At 37.2% G+C, this 25,665-nt stretch overlaps 2 protein-coding genes across 4 annotated transcripts in view; both read left to right on the top strand.

Moving 5' to 3' along the window:
• The first annotated feature begins 409 nt into the window (after positions 1-409).
• On the top strand, positions 410-2,503 carry il17c (interleukin 17c). Its single transcript, XM_034042157.3, has 3 exons — positions 410-581; positions 782-1,071; positions 1,361-2,503. The coding sequence occupies exons 1-3, from the start codon at positions 573-575 to the stop codon at positions 1,599-1,601; spliced, it is 540 nt and encodes a 179-aa protein (XP_033898048.2). The 5' UTR covers positions 410-572; the 3' UTR covers positions 1,602-2,503.
• A 217-nt stretch (positions 2,504-2,720) lies between these two features.
• tango6 (transport and golgi organization 6 homolog (Drosophila)) overlaps positions 2,721-25,665 on the top strand; it is a 52,001-nt gene continuing 29,056 nt past the window's right edge. For 2 of the 3 annotated variants that reach the window (XM_058993597.1, XM_058993598.1), the window contains exons 1-10: positions 2,721-2,892; positions 4,767-5,416; positions 7,062-7,178; positions 8,579-8,729; positions 9,118-9,254; positions 9,924-10,086; positions 11,487-11,560; positions 12,489-12,601; positions 13,130-13,306; positions 13,436-13,562. In XM_058993597.1, coding sequence (XP_058849580.1) covers positions 2,745-2,892; positions 4,767-5,416; positions 7,062-7,178; positions 8,579-8,729; positions 9,118-9,254; positions 9,924-10,086; positions 11,487-11,560; positions 12,489-12,601; positions 13,130-13,306; positions 13,436-13,562 — 1,857 coding nt within the window. In that variant the 5' untranslated portion in view covers positions 2,721-2,744. The remainder of the gene's footprint in view (positions 2,893-4,766; positions 5,417-7,061; positions 7,179-8,578; positions 8,730-9,117; positions 9,255-9,923; positions 10,087-11,486; positions 11,561-12,488; positions 12,602-13,129; positions 13,307-13,435; positions 13,563-25,665) is intronic. The other variant, XM_034043021.3, reaches the window with a different exon arrangement.

Here is a 25,665-nt window from a genome sequence, read left to right as displayed (position 1 = left end):
GTGCTTTAAGGTAGAAAAATGACATGGTACAAAGTACTTAACATATTTATTAAACATTATATATATTTTATCTTAAAGCACACCCAACTGTCTGATATATATATATATATATATATATATATATATATATATATATATATATATATATATATATAAATTGATATATATATATATATATATATATATATATATATATATCAATTTATATATATATATATATATATATATATATATATATATATATATATATATATATATATATATATATATATATATATGAATTACTTTTTTTTTTTTCTGGACCGTCTGAAAGTTTACAAACAAACACAACATACTCCATTTAGATATAAGAGAGAACCTGCAACTTTTCAGAACCAATTGAATATTTGGAGGCGGATGCTTACATGTAAAAAAGGAACTTCCAGGATTTTCCCAGCTTCAACACGCAAGTCTACAGGGAAATGCCATGGTGTCGCCTATAAAATGAGTGGAGCGGTGAACATACTAGTATACCTAACACGGCTGTACAAGTAACATCATATAGTCCGCTGAGCACCACCCGACTTCCTGAAATGAATACGGTAAGAAGCTCACAATAGTGTATTTTGGTTTGTTTTTCACTGATAAGGTGTTTAAAGGACCATTAATTACTTACGGCTTGTAAAGTTAATGCCGGGTAATATGTACCGTACTTACATTGAGTGTGTTTTAGTTGAGGCAGTGTTATAATATATTTGTTTTAATGTTTGGTTTTTTTAAAACTCTCTTCCTTCATTTTCAGATTCTGGTTTTACTGACTGTGCTGTCTGCATGTTTGACCAAAGGGAAAGCGACCAGGGGAGGTCATTGTTACGACGACAATGATTTGCAAAAGTACAAACACTTTGTTGGAAAACATGCATGGAATAATTACCCATCATTTTACATGGTGAAGGAGCTAGAACAGCTCGAGAGCGGCGGGAAGAGGCAAAGACGGCACACTGGACACAGCTGCCCCAATCTTGTTGCCAGCAGTATTCAGCAGGTGACAGAGGATCACAACACTCGCTCTATCTCCCCCTGGCGTTACACGTAAGGAAGTGCTCAATAAAATTATGCATGCTAAGGTTACATGTTGTGCAGGTAATCTTGCAAATATGAGTTTGGTCAAATCTCTATTTTTTTTCTCTCAATTTTTTTCAACTGCTTTATAATCTGAATTAATATAAATTGACAAATTATGCGTGGGCATTTTTCTGTAATGCCTCTGCAATACCCAAAGTGTCCATAATAATTGTCCAATAGTGCCTAGGTTTTATTTGTTTATTTATTTATTTATTTATTTATTTAGCTAATAGTCTTCTATTTGTAATATTTGCAGAATTGATGTGGACGAAAACAGGTTACCGATGAAACTCGCCTTTGCTGAGTGCCTGTGCTCGGGGTGCATTGACGTCAGGACTGGGAGAGAGACCGACGCCGTCAACTCTGTTACAGTCAACCAGACCATGATGGTACTTCGCAGGAAGCAGTGCTCAGACCAGAAGACATACGCTTTCCAAGTCGAATATATCAAGGTACCGGTGGCATGTACCTGTGTGCTTCCAAAAAGCCATTTCTAAATGCCTCTTGTAGAGGTATTTGGAATGAAACCTGCTTGTAGTGGCAGGAATCACACACCAGAAAAGTTGTGTTTGTTTTAAAACGCGCTTTGTTGTAATGGGTCACATTAACCCAAAACAGTAGTATATTTTTAACCAATCATGTTTTTACATGACAACGTACTGTTAGACACAGTGTATTTTGAAGTTTATATTTAAATGCGTGATTTATATTTATTTCGATTTAATTAATTATGTATAATTGTTTAGTTTGAAATGCAATCTTTTAAAATGCCTAATGTAGTTAGAAGTTTTATAAACTACTAACTATTGGAAGCAGCTTGTGTGAGGCGTTTTTGTTTTGTTATTCATATTTAATTGTATAATTTATTTAAGTTATTTATTTATTTCAATATTAATGGAACTGTCTTAAGAAGCAATATTGATGATGTTTTATTTATTTGAAATGTGTTCTGTTATTTAATAAAAGCACAAAATAGGCTCCACAGTCTTGTGAAAATAGTTAGAGATTATTAAGTTCTCTATGGTCCTTCAGAGAAGGTCTGTTTATTTTAATGAAGTGTAGTTCAGTGAGAAGGCTGAACTTCGAATGTTAAGCAGTTTACCACTGATGGTATTTTAGTATAGAATTGAACATCAATGGGGACACTGTAGGTTTTAAATTATTTATTTAATTATTTATGACACTGTAGGTTTTAAATTATTTATTTAATTATTTATGACAAATCATTATTTATTGCAAAATGTTTGTATACACTGCCTTGTATTTATTGTATGAAGAAGAGATGAACAGCGCTCTTGTGTGGTTCATATCACAGAACCGCTCTATGAAATGCTTTTCTTGTGATTATGAACGTTTGGCTTGTGTTGTATTCTGCCTATTTAAATAAACATTTTTTTTCCTCTGCATTACTGTGTCTTATTTTTTAAGCATGTTTTTTTTTTTTTTTTTTACAAAGAAGCCAATAAGTCTGATTTTAATTTAGAGTACACGATCCTCTAACCATTTATATATGCAGTTATTTAGATTTAGATATCATGTGCTTGATATGACATTACTATGTTATGTATGTACACTAAAGTTAATATACCGTTTTTTGCCACACACAACATGGACTCGGTATACGACGTTGAGGTCATGTAATGCTACATGACGTCTGTCGAGTGCGACACCAAATCGGCAGACTCACGAAAACAAACAGATGTCCACGCTTTTACGTTCTTAAAAACATGACTTCAATGACGGCTATTATTACTGAGGCTCTCAACATCCTTATCAAACCTGTATTAGGTTAGTAGATTTTGAAATGTTAAAAATGCATGATACATTTTTTTGTTGTTGTAACACTTTGAGCGTGTGCGCATACATGCAGATGGTGTGATACATGGCTATGTGATGTACAGTAAAAATAAACAACGGACAACTAATTTATACAGTGTTTGAACGTTGTTGCAGTGTTTTAGAAATACGCTGTCAATGGTCTAAAAACATTTTACAATGTGCACGATGTAATGTTATCTTGACTATAATGCTCGGTGTGCGTGGCGGGGTAGTGACATGACAAACGGTTATTTTAAACTGTTACAACTAAGTAATACAGTAATTAGATCTTTGGTTACCAATACATAACATCTGCGTTCTTTGAAAGTAATGGGATATTAAACCGGTAATTTGCAATTAATATAAATAAGTTAATTATAATTCTTAATTTTTTGTTAGCTAGGGTGACCAGAGGCCCTGTTTTCCATCAAAGGACCAAAAGTGACTTTTTGTCAAAATAACGTTAAAAACACTTGCTATATGACTTAGTTTATGGCACCTGCAGTGAAAACAAAATAAAATAAAGTTACTAGGGTAATCAAGAACATTATTTTTTATTAAGTGATTAACACAGACATACGTAGTTATTCCTCAGTGCACCATGCGTTTTCATGTAGTTTATATTTAGTGTTAATCCACAATTATGTGTAGTGGCAATTTTGTACCTGTTCAGTTCTGGCAGGATTTAGCACAGACACTATACTATAGTTAGAGCAGCGAGAGGTTACACGCATCCAAATCCACCATTACTAGCATTACTACTACGACTAATAATAATAATAAAAAGGAGCAATACATATATAACACAATATGGCAAGTTAAACTAATTAGCCACAAAGTATACACCTGGAAGTGTACAGAAATTAGCTAGCGCTTTAAAAAAAAAAAAAAAAGATAAGTGAGAGGATGGCTATTTCAATAGCCTATATTTAACAGGTTTGATTAGTCTTATCAATTATTTAACAATGTGTCCCGGTTTTGAGCTTTGAAAATCTGGTCACCCTATTGTTAGCAGTAGCATGTGCATCATATTGGTGGCTTTCCCCTCAAAATATGTATGTATATTTATTTATTTATTTTACCATACATAATATCTTGAGAAATGGTTTTAAAAGTCTCTTGGTATTATGTGATTGCAAAAAAAATGAACACCTGAACACTGGAAAAGCACTCTACTTTATCTACAACACATATTACCAGTAAGAGAGAACCAGTCATGTACGTTTTTGTAGAAAAGGTTAACGTTCTCACAAGACCCTTATTTAAAATATTCACTTTGCTTCCACTTCGACTGGTATGGTGCTCCCACCTCTGAAAATCCCTCCTCCCTTTGGTTCCACAAAAGACATTAAAGTTGAATCCAGTATCCTTCACAGAGAGCTGTAGAGGAGGGAGCACATAATGACTCCTTTTTGCCAAAGATGTGCGAAGATGTCCTAATATGGACACCGTAGTCTGGGATGAAGTCAATATGTCCTTCCCCCACAACATCATTTTCTTTCCTGTGCAGCAGTTATCAGGGACTCACTTACTTGCAGCACATGGGATCCTAATATCCCCAGCACAGGAAATACATTTAGACTGGTGTCTGGTGTGTAAAATATAGCTTTTTAATTAAAAAAACAAACAAAAAAAAAAAAACATGTTTCAGCCATCAGATATTCCTTTTGCCTTTAGCCAGTGAAACAGACATAACAATATATATATATTTTTTTTAAGAATAAACTGTATTTACATATCAGGTTCCCTGAAATGTACAGCAGCGTTTCTTTGCACTTTTGGGAAATGCTGAGCAATGGAAGGTCAAGAAAAAGTGCTTTTTTGTGTGTTTTATTTTTTTCCAGAGTCTTCTTCAAGCTCCGTTCCATCAACAGCACATGATGCTCTGCTGCGAAAACTGCAACACAACCTGTCTGTCTCGCAGGAAAAGTTCCAGACAGACCCTATGTACAGAGAAGTGAGCAGCCTGAGACAGCAGGTCAAGGCTGGGTCAGAGTGGTCCGAGGAAACCAAAGACGTCGCTTGGAATTTCGTAACAGAAATCCTTGTGCTCCTGACCTGTCTGAAGCAATGCATGGCAGCTCTCTTGGGTTCGTTCAGCCCAGCTGAACCCAACCTGAAGACCCCAGAGGCAGCGCCTGCCCTCCCCCCTGACGTTCTGAGCATTGCCCAGCAGAAGGTGGTTCAGTCCGCCCTGCAGTTTGTGGTCACCCTTGGGATCTGCCCCTATCTCCTGCCCGGGGTAGGAATCCCTCTGAAGCGCAGGTCTGAATTCGGGGCCATGGTTGAGAGCGTTTCAGGTGGTACACCCCCTTATGGAATACGCAGATTGTTCATCAGCTGCACGGTCCTTTTAGGAGTCGCGGAGCACGCCTCCTTGGGCAGCATGGTTCTGACTCGCCATCTGGGGGACATCCTGGCAGGGCTGTGCCAGCTGGGGCACTGCCCAAATCGATCAAAAGCAGGGCAGCCAACCATCACTGATAATACAAAGGTAATGAATGCAGGTTTGGAAAAGTGTTTTGAATTACATCACACGTCCTACTTTCGTCAGACCCTGATTTCTCCAGGTAAACTGGATTGGACTTCTGTCTAGTTTGTAAATCCCAGTTTGCCTAACAGCAGCAGGGATGAAAGACCCACCTGAGCTTGCTACCTATATGTGGTGGCTAAAGAAGATTGTATTAAAACATGGAATGGGTGAAAGTGCTATGCAGAAAGAGTTTTAATTCCCTCCCTGCAGCAGCTTTAAACAGCTCTCAAATCTGAAGCAAATGTTTGTTTGACTGCTGAATGAGTAGGTTGATTTGATTAAAACTCAAGTTTTTGTAAAGGGAAAGTGTGAATTTTAAAGAGCAAGTAGGTTCAAATTTATTTTACTGTCCCTTTGACTTTTTTTGGTTTATAGTCATTCCAATTGTTATTGCAATATACCTTAGGCCAAATCAGCCAAAGTGTGTTCAATGAAGAGCCTGCACCATGTGATGATCTGCCACTTTGGCTCAAGTTTCCTTTGTTTTACTTGCAGTACACAGCAGTGCTCTAGAATCAGATGGTGCAGACACTGGCTGAGCAAGCCTACATTACCTAAACCTGAAGAACAGCTTCTGAACAGTCCTTAACACACAATATAGAAAAAAAAAGAATGGACTACTTTCTCCTTAAATGATTTCTCCTTAAATAGATTGTAGTATGGCCCTGTAGCACCCACATTTTTTCATTTACTAATGGGGTCCTCCATATATTTGGAGCCCCTTCATTAAAGGAATGCTTGACCAGGATAGTGGCACTGGTTACTGTCAGGCATGGTGCTGACAGGCTCCATGAGAGCTTCTTCTCACTGCTCTGCAAGCGAGCAAGCACACCTCAATCCTGACTTGAACACCCCAGCCTGCCATTCAGTCCTGGGCCTCTGTCAAGCAGAGATTGTGTGTGGTGGTTTAAAAGTGTGTACTGTCCGCTAGCAGTAGAATTGAGTTCACCACACACATTTTTAGCTGGTTTCAAACCCAGGAATCCAGACGTTAAAAGCTTTGGAACTGTCTCCATTTAGTCTTTCAATGTAATAATTTGATGTGTTTGTTACTTCCTGATATTGTAGTACAGTACTCTGAAATTGTATGAAACATTCTTCTTGGGTCTCAGAACCGCTTACAAATGACCTGGAATCACTCACGATTGAACCTTTACAGCAGCATTGTAATCTGGATAGTCCTGTCTAACCCAGTGCAGATGTTTTTCCAATAAAGGACAATTACCATGGTTTTGCTAAACTGGACAGTTATATTCTCCAGATGGCCAGCAGAGGGTGCCATTGTATCTTTCATACCTTACATAAAAATGCATGTCAAACATTCTCTGAAACAGTTCTTCAGATATTATATTGGATCTATAAAAAAATGTTAAATAAGTTGCTAACCGGGCCTGCTTTATGTCATTATAGACAGTAGTTTGTTAAAATTGTACGTAGATTATTAAGAAAACAATTTGCTGTTATTGTATTCAAAATATTTAATATCAGCAGCATGCTAGGTACACACTGATAGTTAAAGCCCTGTCAATTTAAAATGTTAATATAAAAATTGTACTCTCTAGATGGCGCTGTTTCTCTCTGGTATGCTAAGCAATTCTTATTGCAGATTCTCAGTGTGGAGGAGCGCACCGGCTGTAAGAAGGCATTACAGAGCCTGCTGGGTAAAGTCTACCAGCCGATCATAATCCGAGAACTGCTTATACTGCAGGGAGGACCAAAACAGGTAACTTTTTATGACCCTCAATTAGATTAACCTCTCAATAACATACAGTAGATGCCCTTGGAACCTAAGAACCATGAAACTCGGCAGCGAACAGAGATGGTGATGATTAGGGTTCTTCGTTTTCAGTGTTGCTTTTGAAGAGCACACACAATACCATAGTAAATCACTAGCATTTTGGGATATTTGTTCGTGAGCTGACTCGGGATCCTCATTGAAAAATTGTGAAACATGTTAATAGTCAGGTTTTGCCACTACATCCAGGGAAATCTGTCATCTTCAAATGTAATTATTTTTTGTCTTTCATAAGGAATCTAAAAAAAGTTCAGAACTTCAATTTTACAAGTACTGTTTTATTTCAGTTATTCAGTCGCTGTTTCACTCCAGTCAGGCTGTGTTTCAGCTGGTCAGAAACAACAAATATTAATGCATGGAGCACCAAAGGCTCTGCCATTTGCACCATCTTCTCGCACAATTAACAGGCTTTAATGATGTTTCAGTTGAGAAACGGATCAAAATAAATATGTTGCTCTAAAACAACGGTCGTCAATCTTTTTGTACAAGAGCCAAAATGAATAGAAATTTAGAGCAAGTGGTTTGCAAAGAGCCAGTCTTTGCAGCAAATCAAACCCTATACATGGTAAAACAGACTCCTGGAATAGAAAACCCAATAAGAGTGGATGGTAGGTGGACCTAAAAGAACAGTGTGGTACAGTAGTATGTGATGACTGAGTCGAGTAGCGGCACATGTGTGTGGATGCTACCAGTATGGTCTTAAAACAGTTAAAATACATACTTTATTTTGTGTGTGAATGACTAAGAGAGCCATATTTGGTCATTCGAAGAGCCAGGTATGCTGTATTACGGTTTATTTGTATGCATTTCTGAAAAATAAACAAAGATTAGAGATTATGTATTAAGCTTGGTGCCATAATTAACATTGTATGATCAGGGTTGTGATCAGTTGTGTCAATGATCAATTATAATTTCAGGTTAGCAGCTAAAGAGTTCAATGAATATGTATGACATAACTGTCACCCTTTTTACATTCCAAACACAACGGTCTTTGCTCACGTTCAGAGTAGTTTTGGTTTCTGTTGCCTCAATATTTAGTAATTATTTATTTTCTCTAAAACTGCCTTACCTGCTGCTTTGAGATTGTCTGGAGTGCCTGGACTGAGTAGCCTTCCTCATTCTATTCAAAAACACATGACCGTGTGACCTTTTAACTCTACCGGCACCGCTTGCATTTAGATAGATAGAGGCTAGTTACATAATGTTACATGATTTTGAATGGAATGAATGAAGTCTGTTCAGTCCAGGCACTAAGACACAAGTGAATTGAAGCTACCTACAGCACTGCCCTGACCCCCAGTCCCTGTAATGCCATTGTCTCCCCCCAGGTGAAAGCGTCTGCAGGGAGCTGCTCCCGACAGCCTCTAGCCCAGGCCCCACCCTGGCTCAGGCGCCTGTGTGGGCAGCTGCTCTCAGAGAGGCTGATGCAGCCAAATGGAGTTCAGGCTGTAGTCAGGGGGATTTTGGAAGGAGCTGGAGGTAAAACGCTTGCATACATAGTGAAATATCACACTAGTCTTAATTGATGTATTCTCGCTGTTTAGAATCACTTTGTATATCATTTTATGTTTGGTGACTTAGTTTAAAACTTCATGACAATTTGGAATCCCTAGAATCAAATTTTCTCATACTTATGCTAAATAATTTTAATACCAATTTTCATAACAATTGGATAGGTGGTGCTCCAGATATATGGAAAAATGTGACATAACGGATATACCTAAGACCGCCTCAACTATGTCCCCTTCACAGGGGATCTTCCCTTTTTTTAAGATGGGATACAGATCTATTTAGGGATACCACAATATTTAGCAGTTCTGAGTGGAGTTAATGGGCAGTACGTGTCTCTTGTTTTTCTAATCTGAAGCTGGGGCAGCAGGAGGTCAGGATGCTGAAGCTGCTGCTGCTGATTGGAGGAAATGTGACTCTATTGCACGGATACTGGCCTCGTGTCCCCAGCAGTCCCTTTCATTGGTTGATTATTACAGGAGGGTGTGTCCTCAGGTAAAAACGACATTGCATTAACCGCGTGTCTCTGTTGCTGCTGTAGTGGGTTTGTGCAACATAAACTCACACGGTCTGGTCATGTGATCTCTGGTGCATTTGTTACAGTTATTATATGAATTATTTAATTATTTTGTAAGAGAAAATGTCACAAAAAGAGTTGAACAGAGAGGTGTTTTCCAATGAGGAAGCCAAACAGGCATTATTTTATAATGATTGTCTTCGGAAGAATCAGATGAAGTCAGCATGAGCATTTATGAGACTGCATTATTTAAGGGAAATAAGAACTATGCTTTCAATGAAAAAAAAATCTAATTTAGATCTCTGGCAATGGAATATGAAAAAAATAACCCATTCAAATAGTGCTGATTGCCACTGTTCCATGTCCACCACTAACCACAGGTTACATTTCAATCGAGCATGTGTAGGATTAACTTGAACAATGCATTTGTCATCATCAGGGATCCTAGTTTTCCGCAATAAAAAAATGAAATTCTCCTATAAAAAAATCTGGATGACTAAATTCTCAGATAGCATAGACAATCCGTGTTATTCCGCAAGCGAATTCCTAGGATCCCTGGTCATCATGATCCTCTGTCTGCCTCTCTACACCAGTTGCGTGGCTGTATTATAAAGGCCACTGTATTTAGATCTGTTCCTAATGTCCAGGTGCTGGATTTGCTGCACATCAGAGACAGGCTGACGGCTCGGCAGTTTCAGCGTGTTGCCACCACCACTGTGCTCACCCTGGTGCAGGAGCAGCCAGAGCTTGCTGAGAAGTACCTGCTTGCCCCATTACTGAGCCCTCTCACCCGATGCCTGGGCACTGGAGGTATGGGGCACATTTCAAACTTCTGCAATGAACACCCCAACTAGAATGCAAAAAAAGTGATATCTGCTATATGTTTGTGTGCTTTACTTCCACATTTTAATTGCTACCCCAGTGATTGTAGCTAACAGAATAATTGTATAAATCTTACCTGTTATGCACATCCATTCATTATGTAGGGCTATAATAAAAGAAACACATATTCTAATAAACATCTATTTTTTTATTAAAAAATATTATGTCTAGTACTAAACTGGGTTAAATAAAAAGATTTGCACATCTCAGGAAGCGAGGTGCAAAAAAAAAAAAAAATAATGATTGTGTTAGTTACAGTCACGTTGAGACCTTGAATGAACTTCTTGTGTGTTTCTGATTGTGAACTCTGTCCTGGCTGTTTCTCTTTCATTTACACCATACAATATCTGGGCTGAAGTTACCTTTAATTGTGTATTCAATTCAATTCAAACCTTTATTTAACCAGGTAAAGACACAGAACAAGTTCTCATTTAAAATGCCGACCTGGCCAAGAGGCAACATAAATACAACAGACAACAATACACAGACAGTTAGAAACATTACAGCAATACAAAATAAAAAAAAAACTAATAAAATCAGCATCTGCTCTGACAAGAACATGAAACAGGGAAAAGAGCTTCAAGCCAAGAAAAGAAAGCACCCTCTGAGATAAAACCAGGGAGTTTAAGACTTGATTGTAACTCATTCCAATCGTGAGCAGCTGCATATTGGAATGAGTTATGCCCAACAGCAGTAAAAACACGAGGGACATTTAAACTAATCAAATTGCAGAATCGAAGGTTGTAAGAGGAGACCGATATAGTCAACAATTTGCTTAAATAGAGGGGTGATTTCCCGATTTAGAGTTTTATGAAGCAGTCTGTACCAATGACATAGCTGACGTGTTTGAAGTGAAAGCCAGCCAATCAGTGTAGAGATCACAGTGATGAGAGCGGTAGGGAGCACCAGTGACAAATCTTATTGCAGAGTGGTATAGTATGATCAATGAGACATTTTATTTAACAAATAAATGACCATGATCTGGTTTTCTCTTGGCAGTTACCACAGGTAGTTGGGTCTGGGAAATATTAGAAGTTGGAATTCTATTATAGAATAATGCAGCATCTTTAGAGAGAGAGACAGAGACAGAGACAGACTACCTTCCTGGAAACAATACATCCACATTAAAGCAGTTTTATGAGTAAAAGCACAGTGGTACAGTATTTAGATGCATTGCTGTTTAGATCAATGGTATAGACCACAGTAATATTATTCCCTCAATGTTGGAAATACAGTGTTAGATCTTTTAGGAAAAAAGGTGCCATTGGTCAAAAAAATAAATAAAAAAAAGTAATCGACCTTTCCTTCCCTTTCTGTCTTGATGCCAGATCATAAACTGAGTCCTGGGTCCATTACTGTTGAAGAAAGTGATCTTAGTCAATGTATAGAGGACATTTATAAGGTAAAATATGAAGGTTTAAGTATGCTGTACTGCTTGTAGTTGTATTCCCATTGCTAATTCATTCGACAGCTGTTGAAAGAAGGTTTTGTAGCTTTTCCTGGACCCTAACAGAACTTACAGATCTCATTATAACCTCCTTATGCTGCATGAAGTAGCAGGAACATGCCCACTCGCAGATGGATGTGGCATACTACGACACCTTTTGGATAAACCGAAACCAAGGAACTGTACATTAGTGTACAATATAACACGATTGCAGGGCACTGTAGATTTAAATTCAGTGACTTGTGCTTGGGAAGAAGACTCTGCTCTTCCCATTCCCTTTTTTAACCAGCAGGTCAAAGTAAGAGAACAGGTTACTGCTGACCGTGCACTGTGCAGTGTCTGGAACAACAGTTTATGAAGATTACAGTAACAGAGTATACTTAATTTGTCATTGGTCTTGCTGTTCATGAACATGTGTTATGGCTTTGGCAAGTTAACAGTGTCCTAGAACGAAACCTTAGTTTCTCCCCTCTATAGCACCTTTGAGTCTATACAGTTCTTTTAGTCCTTCACAAAACTAAAAAGGCCATTATCCCCTGCAGGAGATGCATATCCCAGCTGACAGGGATTAAGTTAACAACCGTCTGATCTTGAGTGATGTGTCACATATACATTTTTACATTTGGATGATCACTTATCCAGTTGTGATATGACAGTATCATAATCTAATGATATAATATACGGATGCCACTGTACGTCTATTTTTATATGCCCTGTCTGGCCACTTCATTAGTACCTGTCTATGTGATTAGATTTGTCATCACCCTGGTGTGGGGCATGGTCCCCTGGTATACACTTTTCATGTTACTGAGCTCTCATCTTTTTATTCTTCGCAATGGGAGGGGGTGAAAGTCACAGACATTCTTGTTAATTTCCCCCTCAGGTCTGTGTTGTCGGGAATAACCCTGGTCCGGCATTGTTAAACTCCCTTGGAAATGTAATTCAAGTCATCTTTTGCCTCTTCTGTTTTACCAAACAAAACGTCTCGCATTTACGGTGAGTGATTTTTTATTTTTTTTTATATGAAGTAATCCCCTTTTATATTTTCAGAAAGTCTCTTTTCATTCATTAAGAAATAGCCCCTTTGTTCTTTTTCTGTGCTTTCTAGTTAAAGCAAACAAAATAATACTAGTAAATCTAAACTAATATGAAGAACAAATACAACACACAGATGGATTGAAAACACACGGGTTATAGGAAAAGCAGCGAGTCGTTACTGCAAACCAAACTTTAAACTTAATACTTCCACTTTTTAACTCTATTAATTCTACTGGTGTTTTCCCAAATGGGGATACATTTTTGACTAACTTAGCATTACTGTAAAAAAAAATCATTCAAATAGACAATTAAAAATCTAAAGTGTTTGTGTTTTTAATCATTAAAATAGACGACAATTGTTATCACAGAGAAGTGCATCTCATCTCTAGAGCATATTTCAGAATTCCATTCTGACACCAGTTCATTATCGAGACCCAGTCTAAAGATTCTAGCAGAGTGCTAATATGCCCTTTGATTTCCCATCAGATCTGCCTGTCAGGAGATACTGCTTTGGTTCTTGCTGCAGGCCGACCCTCCGCAGGCAGTTACTGCCCTGAAACACATCTCCGGTCTGAGTGTGCAGACTGAAGGAATATCTCCTGATCATCACTTCTCACCTGGCAGTGAGGGGGGAGCAGTGTTCACTGTGAGAGAACCCACATGGTAAGAAATAATCCGAGGCCTTTATTGCATAATAACAAATACAGTCGCCTGTATTAGTGTGTTTCACTTTGAATTGTTTATATCGTATTTAAATCAATCCGCTCTGTTTACCCGCCCTGCCTGTTTCAGCGATGCAGACGATGCCTTGTATGAGAAGGTTTCCTCAGAGCAGTGGGCTGTTGAGTGCTTTGTGGACTTGCTTTCTAACCTAAAGGAGAATCGCCTATCTGGAGATTTCTTCATTCACTTACTCAAGGTATGGGACGGGCAGTTATTATCTCTCAACGTTCCACTCAAAACAGCAGATCAGTAAATCTAATATACTAATATGTATATTTATTATCATTTCTATGAACTTGTCAGGAAAAGACACTATAACTATTTGATTGATGAATCATAAACTGGATCCATTATTGTTGAAGAAAGTGATCTTAGTCTTAGGGTTAGGGTTAGGGTTAGGGTTAGGGGGGGTTAGGGGGGGGTGGGGGGGGGGGGGGGTAGGTTGATTCTTATGCTCTCGTGTACATAACACACTCAAAATGTGGACATGATTCTGTGAGCCCTATTGAGCACAGAGGGTGCTTTTACTGTATTCTAAAAAACAAACGAATTGCATTATTTCCACAAAAAATATACCATACACGACACATACCAATACACTTGTTAAAAAAGTCCATGTTAAATAAGATGAATGGTATTGGGAGTAAATAATAGTAAAATACATAAACGGTACCTTGCTTTCATTAAAAGCGTTGTCTCCGGCACTTTTTGGATGCAAAGTCATCAATCACGTCATTGTATGACGTGTCTTCTTAAGTCATGATTGATGCGTATAATTGCCAATCCAGACAAACGGTCCTGAGCCATAGATGACCGCAAGAATGTTTTTACCAGCTTTAACTTTGAAAAGCTCCTCTCTGCAGAAGCTATCGTTACTGGGAGTGTGTAACAGGGCGAGGTGCCCTGTAAATTGTTTTGTTTATTTTATTTTAGAGCGGGGTTCCCCTCCGCCCCTGTGTTTATTTTGTATTGTTTATTTATTATAATTATTATGTTTAGATGACGGCGTAGCCGTTTTGTGTATTATTTTGTAACGTGGATGGGAAGCCCCATCCACAAAATAATTAGAAAACTCGTGCAGATTGTGGCCGAGGGGTAATAGAATAATTAATTACAAGCTAGTTAAACCCCTCGGCCACGATATAAAAAGCCTGCAGCTCTCCAGCTCTGGGTGGGTGTTGTAAGAGAGGAGAGAGCGAGCAGAGAGACGGCGATTAAAAAAGAGAAACTTTATTTAGAAGACAAAGGATCAGTGAAGGCTATTGCCCAGCCTGATCGTGTTATTTTGTGTTCGAGATTTGTTTTTGTTAACCCTTTTATTTTGCTCTGTGAGCGCAAGTGTTTTGTTTAAATATTTTATTTATTTTTGTTATTAATAAAAATGGCAGCCAGCCGATTCTTTACCTTTACCTGCAGTACTCCTCGGTGTCAGTTTCCTTCCTGCTTCTGCCTGACGTCAGACCACTCAGTCAGCCCTGTCACAGAGTTTTACAGCAATTCTCAATGCGATCTAAAGGTTAGGAGATATCTCTTTTAATTTGTTCTTCGTGTATAAAGGCGATGACTTCAAAAGCTGTCATTTTCTTTGGAAGCAAACTGTATATGCTTACAATGTCTTGGAAAAGATCCTTTCCATTGAAATCTGATTCATGTTCGGAGCTCAGATAGTTTTGCAAGTTACTGTAGCGTTCGCTTAATGGCTCCTTAGGCATTTCTGCTGTTTGTTTCAAATCCCACAGTATTCCAGACTTGTCAAGTCTGTACTCAATTGATGTGATGGCTGAATCCACTACTCTGTTAAAAAAATATCAGCCTCTAACTGCTTAAGTGCATCGTCAAGTGGCTCGTCAAGTGCTAAATAGTGAGTATGGGGCTTATCCCTTGGAACACACCCTACATGCTTTTCCATTAGTGGGTCAAACTTAGCAAGCAACTCCAGTTTTCAAGAAGTTTCCATTGTTTGGCATGTATAAGTTCTCTGAGACCAAAGAACCATGGAAAGTTAGATTTCTTTCTGCAAGTGACTGCACTCTTTAAATCAGGCGCGTCAAAACATCACGCCAGTACTTTCTTTCAGCTTCAGTAAGACACATTTGTGACTGATCAATCGTTTGCCCTTTCTTTAAATTAATTTCAAGCTCTTTCCAAGACTGCATGTGCTTTATATGTTCAGGACTGTTTTCCTGGCTCTCAGAAGAGCACTAAGGTTGACCTAGTCACAGTGTCCTTCACTCATCAGTTTCTGTTTAGAAGAAAACAATTTGCAGCAGAAGCAATAGGTTGAATTGTTTTTTGGGAGTGCACAAGCCAGCTTCTCTGGATTATTTCCCCATTCTCTAAAGTGCGATACCTTAAATTATCAGTGAGTCGATGGCCGTCTTTTCCCTTGGGGAAAGCAAAATTTGGGCTGACTTTAAATGGTCCTCTGTAACAAACTATAACCTTAGTGATTCTGAAACGGTTGCGGCCAGTCAGCAGGATCCAGTGGTGCAGCAGCTAACAGTGTATCATCATTAATTTGGTGGTCACAGACTGCCCAAAGATTGTCCTTCATCCACTTCAACATTCAGTCCAACGTCAGCAACTGAACCAACAGCTGGAGCAATACGATCTCTTACGTTTGGATCAGTATTGCTGACTGAGCCTGCAGTGCTGATATGTACTTCAGCTGCGTTAGTGGCAGTATTGGGGATTAGTTCTTCAGCAGAAGGTCCTTTGGAAATAAACTTGAGCATTGCACCTGTGAAAATGAAGTCCCAATGCCATTACATTTACACAATTAGGTATTTTATAAATGTATGCTTTTATACTTAAATATACATTTATTAAAATAAATTGTATTATTTGAAAGAAACTTGGAGTTGATAATACATTTTTAAACACACATTAACAGATAAAAGGAATAAAGAGATTGTATATTTCATACCATCTCTATTCCTTTTATCTTTTAATGTGTGTTGGTGTTTTTGTTCAGTTTACAGGGATCCTCTTTAATTAGCTTTTTTTATGAAAACAACTTTATTGTGTTGAGTTTTCATATGTCTGATTGATTTAACATTTTACCCTCAGCCTTATTCTGTTGATCAAACTATGATTATAAAAAATATAACAGTGATCAAACAATTTTTCTTGAAAAGCGGCCCTTTTTTAAACGTTTATTTTTATCTGTACCACAAATACAGCAGTATGCCTGACCCTGTTGATCTGAATGTGAAAGTCCATTTTGTGGCCTTTTGTTTGACGTATAACACATATCACACACAAGCAAGTAGTTATACATAAACAAATAAAAACAGTAGAAAAGAGTACATAAAAATACATTGCATTTATATTGTATTTAGTAGTACAACAAATCAAATAGTACATGGTAGCTAAAATAGGGATTACAATTTCTGATCTCTGTGGCCTCAATAGATCTGATCTCTGCTCGGAATATGCTCTGCGGGAACTCACTCAGAATGACCTGAAGTGGAAATGTATTAGCTTTCACAATCAATACATTTATCTACGTTTTAATTAATAATTACAGTCAGCTTAATATCAAAACTAATAAATGCAGTAAGGACAGAAGAGCAAAATATATTGAAAACGCAAAGCCTTAGTCCATTTGTGCACAATAATTTCCTGGAGAAATATTGCTGTTTACGTCATGCACCTTGAATACATTCATATACTGTATAGAGAATGCATTTTTAAATTTTTTTTTTTATAAAGATATGAAATTCGATGTTGATCTGCTGTGTGGTAGATAATGGCTAGATATTACTTTACCTCATAATGCCAACTCAGATTAATAACTACATTCTGATCTTGTGGATAAAAATTATAACTACTCATCAAATGTCAATATATATATATATATATATATATATATATATATATATATATATATAATTATTATTATTTATTATTATTATTTATTTCTTAGCAGACACCCTTATCCAGGGCGACTTGCAATCGTAAGCAAATACATTTCAGAATCACAGTACAAGTAATAATACAATTAAGAGCAAGATAAATACAATGACTTCGGTTCAAGCAAGTACAAGTGTGACAAAATACAATTCAATAATACAGCAGATAACAGTGACAGTGATAGTTACATCAGGATATGATTAATTACAAAATACTACAGATTAAACACTTGGCAGATTACAGTACTCTGAAGTACAGGATTAAATGCAGTAAAATAGGGGGCAGATAAGAGCAAATAAAGCACATTTTAAGGAAGGGTGATAGTGTCCCAGGGGAAAAACAGAGGAGTTCTACAGGTGCTGTCTGAAGAGGTGAGTCTTAAGGAGGCGCCGGAATGTGGTCAGGGACTGGGCGGTCCTGACATCTGTAGGAAGGTATATATATATATATATATATATATATATATATATATATATATATATATATATATATGTATATAACATCACCGTATATTTTTTATTTAAAAGTTCACATTTGAAATTCGGAGGTAAGTTAGTACTTCACTATGGTGACTGGGTCCTTATAACAAAGTTCAGACACTTGACAACTAACTAATATACCCAAACCAATAACAATAATTTAAACTAAAATAAAACATACCTTTTTCCTTTAGGATAAATTCCTTCTCTGTTTTTCTTATTTTTTTTTCTTTTTTCGGCCCCAGAGGTGTACAACCTTTTTGACGCCATTTCTACTCGCACACTGAGCTGGTAGCTTTCTCAAATCATGATGCAACCAATCAGCACTCGTGCAGCTGACTGAGAATTGTCTTGCTGAAGCAATTTTTAAACCTCCCTCCGTTACTGAGTTATGTGTTTTTGGATTGTTTTGAAAACATATTTTTACAATACTAAAACGCAAAAGTCAAATAATAATATTAATATTTTTTTTATTCTTTTTAAACCTGAATCGGGTGCCCCTTGAGCAGCTCGGGGGCCCTAAGCAATTGCTTAGTCTGCCATTCAGACAGAATAGTCTGGGGAAATGCAAAGAGCAGTTCACATGACATGACATCTGAAGATCACTGAAATAGTTTTGACTTCAAGTATAACAACAAAACTTAACCTAGAAAAATGCACCAAGCATTAGCAAACCAACAAATAAATTACCAAACCTACACAAAATACAAAACAGTATCGTGTTCGTACAAGTCCCAATTTTTGTTTTGGTGAAAAATACAGGGTTTCCAAACCTGTGGCATCAAATGAGCTTGTCTGGGCACTCCGTACATCCTTATCCACTGCTAATAGGTCTCCAGACTGTTAGGGTAATTAAAAACGCTGGGAAAATAAGTGTGCAAACTTATATCTTTCTAATGACAGTGCCAATGCTTTTCCCAAGTGTTCTGTTCAGTTATTTTCCTGTCTGTGGTGTTTATTTGCTTTGTTGACATTTGGATTTGATAAAAGACGAAACGTGCAACGTCTTATTAGCTGGGAGGACCCGGAGACAGTGGTGTTGCTGTAAAAGACAATAAACAATCAAAAGTGAAATCAGTAATTATAACTGTACATGTGATCCGAATGATATTTAAAGTTTCTCAGGAATCGGGTAACAGCACAGTGTTCAGTGTACTCTCTCATTCAGGCTTATTCGCACTCTCATTTACAAGGCAGCTAAAAAGGTTAAGATTTCATAATAAACTCAATCAAGTAAGAAATGTTTCAGTTAATGCCACACTGATTCTTCTAAGTTTTACCTGAGTGTTATGGATTTTAATAAAGTCCCCTTCTGCACGCTGCTACCATGGAGTCACTGTGTATAATTGTACCATGTTAAGTTTCCTATCTGTATATCTATTTTAAATGTTATGGTATGGCAGGGCAACTTCTTGAACTCCATAGATACTGGTTTAAAATTTCTAAAAATGTAATGAGACATTTGTGACCGAAGGAGATATATTTGAGAAGCAAGAAGCGATTATAATATGTTACTATTAATGGCATATTAATTCCATTATTTAAAACTAGATTTTCATTATATTGAGACATTATTTTCAACTAAACAAATGCAAAACATAGGCCCTGTAGTCTAGCAGTGTGCAAGTGAAGCATGTGTTTGTAGCTGGCTACGTGCGGCTCCAAATAGGGCACCAGGGATCAATAGATTACTATATGTTTTAATTGAGGCTTTCAAAATGAAGTTTCATAATCGATTCATAGAATAATTGCATAATCTGTAGCATCCATCAAGAAAAGTTTAGTATCCCTGTGAAAGTACTGCAGGCTTTCACTAATCCGAAGTGACCTATAATCAGAACCATGCAATCCTCATGAAATGCATGCATGTAGCAGCCGTTAAAACCTGAACTGTTGGGCGCATCCAGTAAAGCCGCTCCTCATGGCGTGCAGGATGTGCCCTATAGTTTGGACGACGCGAGTTCGAGTCCAGGATATTCCTTTGCCGACCGAGGACAGGAGCTTCCAGGGGCGGCGCTCAATTGGCGCCACCCGGGGGGAGGGAAGGTTAGGTCGGCCAGGGTGTCATCGGCTCATCGCACACCAGCGACCCCTGTAGTCTGGCCGGGCGCCTGCGGGCTTGCCTGTAAGCTGCCCGAGAGCTGCGTTGTCCTCCGACGCTGTAGCTCTTGGGTGGCTGCATGGTGAGTCCGCAGTGTGAAAAAAAGCGGTCGGCTGACGGCACACGCTTCGGAGGACAGCGTGTGTTCATCTTTGCCCTCCCGAGTCAGTGCAGGGGTGGTAGCGGTGAGCTGAGCCTAAAAATAATTGGCCATTCCAAATTGGGAGAAAATGATTAAATAAAATAATAATAATTGGCAACGACTAAATTAAAAAAAAAAAAAACTTGAACTGTAATAGCATGTAATGTGTCAAATCATTCACATACGCCTCAGAGGTTTCTGGGTTATTTCTGATGAAATATAAGTATTAAAAACATAAAACAAAGACTAGACAAGGCACTTTTGTTATGTTACAGATTTCCTTCGGTATACAAATCACTTGTGTGAACAGGGTCTGGTCCCAACTGGTTTCAATGAATAGTGGTGTTTGTAAAGTTTAAGCTAATCATAAAACAATATTAGTAGCCTGTTGCAGCTGGAAGCAACTCAAGAGCTCTCTGGGTTATTTGAGTTTGTCCTGTGTGTTTTGTTTAAAAAGAAAATCTGCCTATATTGCTCTGGGTAATAAAATAGCAGCATTCCTCTTATCCCTGTGTCCCTCCCATCTCCTACTTTACCACCCACTGGGTCACCTGGTCGCCATTATTGTCGATTTGTGAGTTTAATTTCCTCTACAAGTTGTTTTCCTTCTGCTTTTTATTATCATTAGTGCAATAATGCTGGCGTAATTCAGTGCCAACTTTCAAACTGATTAATGTGATGTTGAATGTTTGAGGAATCTTTTTTTGCAATTGATTAGTTTTTAATGATGACACACTAATTGTTTATAGCAATTGGTGGGGGGACCGGGCAAATTCCCTTTAACATGTTTTATGATGTTAGGTGTGAATTACACAATCAGTCAGTAACAGTCTGACAGTGTGATTTAATATAGAACCTGATCCACTAAAACCACTTATACCTTTCTTTTATCTGTTTGATATTAAATGCGCTTAACGCGGGGACAGACGCTTCTTGGCCCACCACTTTCATGCTTTTAACATCTTGCACGGCTGTCTACTGTACTGAAATATCTGACTCATTCAGAGCTAGGGAAATCAAGCGATGAAGAATAATACAGTTACTGGGTTCTCTTGGCTTTGAAAACCCTGCATGAAGTAGAAAAGCAAGTTTCCCAATCCATGACTAATCTTGCCTGGAACCAGAGTGCTTGTAAGGCTTGAGTCATTTCTCTTGTATCATCACTACCACTGATGTTTTCTAGTAAATTCTGTGATTTAATGACGTTTAATTACTGCTTATTACTCAGGCACTGAAGGGCAAGTCTCCTAAAAGATTGCTAATTTGTGGCATAGGGATGGGACGGTATAAAATTTGCAAGGTATAATAACCGTTAAATAAAACACTGTGGTAACCTTAATATCACGGTATACAGTACATCATGCAGGTTATAAAATAAAGGCTTAAAAAATGAAGAAAGACTAATGTAAGTCACTTAAATGACTGTAATTCACAAAAATAAAACCAACAAATCACACTTCCTTTTATGGAATGATTTAAATATTTGGTATTTAGTATTTTACTATGCCAAATAACTTGGTATCTTTCTTTTTTATAAAGACAATCAGAATAAAAAAAAAAAAAAAAAAAAAAAAAAAAAAACTAAAGTTGTACACTCTCAATGTTATACTATAAACAGTTAAGATCTATTATTTGCTCAAAATGACGTTGTGCTGTAGTTTGTTAAAACATTTTAACATATAAAATTAAATAAATAAATAAATACTTTGCTTTGTTTAGCTGATGGTAAATACAATTGGAAATGATCGGTCTTATTGCTTAAAACACAAACATTTACCACAGGTTATTATTTAAGAGCAGAGATTAGTTGTTTATTGTTTCAACCGGATAAATAAAATATGAATAGCAAAAAAGAATGTATTTAAATACTAAACCATGTTATTGGATTTATAGCTAAATAACATTGCACAAGTAAGCTTCGATGATTATTACACATGTGGAGTTTGTAAAAAAAAAAAAAAGATTTCTTCACTTACCTAAGAAAACTGGAATACTGTTATAACTTGTTTCAACAAAACTACGTTGATAAGCTATCCTGCTGCAGTCGAGGGTCTGTGCTCATAAATTATTTAAACAAACATAATGTATTAAGTCCATGATAAGTGATGTATAATTTTTCAAAAGTTAATGTTAATCAATTACATTAAACTGACTGTTGATAATCCAGACAAAATACGTTGAAAATGTGTGCTGCGCTGCAAGGTTTGGAGAAGGCGTTTCTCTAAGGCCCTGTCCACACTACATAACCGATCTCGAGAACCGTACTCGAAACCGTTCTAATTAATCCAGCTCAAAGCGTCCACACTGAAGTACCGTTTCATGTTTAGTCAGGCTTAATGCGTCCACACACCATTAGAATAGTTCAGTTACAATTCCCAGCAGCGCAACGAACTGTGGAAATTAATACGATAGTATCCCACCATGCACTGTATTTTATTTTAAAATAATGTGTTATGCCCCATATTAACAGAGGTCCATATTGCATAAATGAAATAGAACAAGTATTGCGGAAAAAGTAAATCCGAACACACACAGACAAGTAGGGCTTGAAGTTTTCAGGTTTTATTTTTAATCAGATGAAGTTCCTTTAAACAAATTGTGCTGATTCTGTTTTATAATTAAATTCAGAAAAAGCTGTTAATTACAAAACAATCTTTGTTTTTACCTTCATATCTTGCCTGAGCCTAATTCTGGTCTTCTTAATTTTATTTCAAACAGAGCTGACAAATTACGTAATTTGTTCATCCCCGATTCTACTTTTAACTCGCATTTCATTTTTGCAGTCGCCTAATTTAACGTTGTGTTTTTGTTATTTTCCCCACTAGTTTAACATTGATGTCCTGACAGATTTTTTGAAGCATAAAAATGAATACCTAGTGCGGAGTGTACACTGATGGCAAGTCCTTCAGGCGCCTGCTCTGAGTATTTCGCCAAACATACCACAAAGCATTTTGGGATATTGGAGGATACACAAAAAATGTAGTTTGGTATTACAGCGTCCACACTTCTGATAAACCTCACTACCTGATGCGATCTAATTAGAACCGGACTCGAGACTACCTCCTGAGGTGGTCTCGAGTACGGTATCAAATGCTGCGTAGTGTGGACGCAAACCATATTTAGCACTTTTAAGCCGGCTTAAATGCAACTAATACGGTTTAAAGGCATAGTGTGGACAGGGCCTAAAAGCTGCGTGTGACGCCAGAAAGACAGCAGCCAAGAGCAGCCGGCGCAGAAGCTCTGGGTAACAGAACGCAGCAATTGAAACGTGTATTCTGTGTCGTTGACAGTTTCATTCAAAATCATTATCAAAATACAGTATGAGATCTTCTTCAGACACTTTGTTAAGGCTGCAAGTACCATCGCTTGATTTAGAAGAAGCGTGTTTGCAGTTGAAAAAATATGTTAACTGGTGTATAAAGGAATTACGATAATTGCGGTGTAGAATAAAAGGAACGGTATTAATACCGTAACGTACCTAAACCGCGGTGAACCGAAAAACAGGTATACCGACCCAGCCCTAGTGGCGTATGTGTTTAAGCGCACATAGAAAGTGTACTAGTCAGTAGGGTTGGGATCAATAATTGCAACATAAGTAGTATTTGTAACCTTGAGAAAAAAAGTGCTGATTAGCATATTGGTTGGTGATTCATTATTATTTACAAGCACCACTTAAAAATTACCTGTAGAATTACCTCCCTTAAGATGGGAATTTCAGAGCACCGCTGACAAGTTAAATGATGACATGGAGACATTGCAGTAAGAACTCGAGGTTCATAATACAGAGTTGGAACTGTTCCCCTGCCACTGCTAACTAAAAGAATAAAGAAATACATAAATGAATGTGTGATATACCCCCATTTAAACAGTAAGTCAGATTGTCGTTTAGAATAAATTCCAACAGTCTTCAACCTTTTAATTCCAAAGGTAACTTCTAAACCTGTAATGTGTAGGGCTAATGATTTTCCGCGACCGTGAAATTAGGCATTTTGGGAATGGAATTTTGCATCGTTGTCTTTTTCTCCACACAACTCCAGTTTTCTGTGTTTTAGTTTTTTTGCACGCAGCTAAGTTGAGTTAATTCATCATGTGACTTTATTTACGCTTTTCTGCTGAAACTCAACATGGCAGCTGCACCAACGAAGAAAAAACAAAAGACAGAGCTAAATTATTGTCTGATTATCTATGTGAGGATGGTGGGATACTATTCTGCAAGTTTTGCTGTCATTTGATTGATCATGTATGAGTCAATACCATTACAGATCATATTGCCAGTCACGTAGAGAACAAGAAAGCAAAAAAGACAGCACTAAAGCACTGCATTCTTCTCTATGCTGAAAAACTTATACCTGTGGTACTGCGCTCAAGGCAGGGCTTTCCCGAAGTAAGTAAGCTAAACGAATTGCATATTTCATTATTGTTTAGTTTATTTCTTTCTAGCCTACCTCCCTTTAATACAGCTATAATTATAAGTGTTAAATCATGACCGTTTCTTAATAAAATTATATTATCTGACGATGAAGAAACAAGCTCAAAACTATTTTTCTAGCTGTATACGTTCCTTAAAGGAAATTCATTGCTTTACTGTGTAAAGGATGTAGTTACTACACTACACACTGTTTGTTTCATAAAGGCAGTCTGGAGACACACCTGTTGTTAAATTTTGCAAACAACAAGAATTAGCAAAGAAACAATTGGGATTCATTATGCGTTTACATTAAAAGGGGAACTATTTAAATTACAACCGGTTCATACACACGCCTTTTTTTTTATCAAAGTGTTTCACATTTTATCCTGGTTATTGTAATGCCAGTAAAACACAAAACTTCAATTTGTGGAGTACTGAAAGTAGGTTTACTCTCACATGACATTGCTGGCCTGTTACTTAACGGTTTCATATTTTGTTATTGTAATGCCAGCAATAAGATAAACAGGTATTTTTAAAACACCTTATTTGTAGACTGAACTACAGTGTCAGTGGAAGTCTAAATATGATTCTCTCACAACAGTGCTGGTCACTTGTTTTTTGAACTGTTGTAATGTAATTCTTAAGTTTGCCTGCTTATTTTAATGCCAGCAAGTGATGTTTATATACATTATGACATGTCTGAAGTGTCTTCAGGTGCTTTACTTACTATTACAGCAAAAAGAGTCTGATTGAAAATCTTGGCTTTCAATTAAAGAAAAACAAAGTGGTAATATTTATTAATGTACTTATTTTAACTATCAATATTATATTTATGTTCAAATGCTGTGTTTATTTATTTAAAAGTCCCACAAACTAGGCTCCGGTTCATGGGAGATGGGTGCATAAAAGCAAAATGCCCTAAGTTATGGAATGCCCTTCCACAGACAATTAGATTTTATTTTATAGTTGATATTTTTTAAGTCACTTAAAACGCATCTTTTTAAATGGACATATCAGCCTATGTAGGAGATCTACTTTTATGAATTTGTATAGTATGTGTGTGTTTTTAATATGTATAGTTTGTGTGATTATTTATGATTATGTGTTAGTGTGTTTTTTAGATTGTAAAGCGCTTTGAGATGTGCTGCATGAATTGCACTATATAAAATAAAGATTATTATTATATTATTAATAAGTTCATACAAAGTGGGAACAACAGAATTGGTCGTTTTTGAAAAACTGAATTTGCTATTC

This window comes from Acipenser ruthenus, chromosome 20, assembly GCF_902713425.1.
Source record: "Acipenser ruthenus chromosome 20, fAciRut3.2 maternal haplotype, whole genome shotgun sequence".
Lineage (NCBI taxonomy): Eukaryota > Metazoa > Chordata > Actinopteri > Acipenseriformes > Acipenseridae > Acipenser > Acipenser ruthenus.
The sequence above is the reverse complement of the archived record's forward strand: the minus strand, read 5'-3'. Positions and strand labels throughout refer to the sequence as shown.

What these genes read in the sequence shown, in the direction of transcription:
- il17c (XM_034042157.3), top strand. An exon ending in ATCTCCCCCTGGCGTTACAC is followed by an intron (nt 1,072 to 1,360) that starts GTAAGGAAGTGC and finishes TAATATTTGCAG; the next exon opens with AATTGATGTGGACGAAAACA.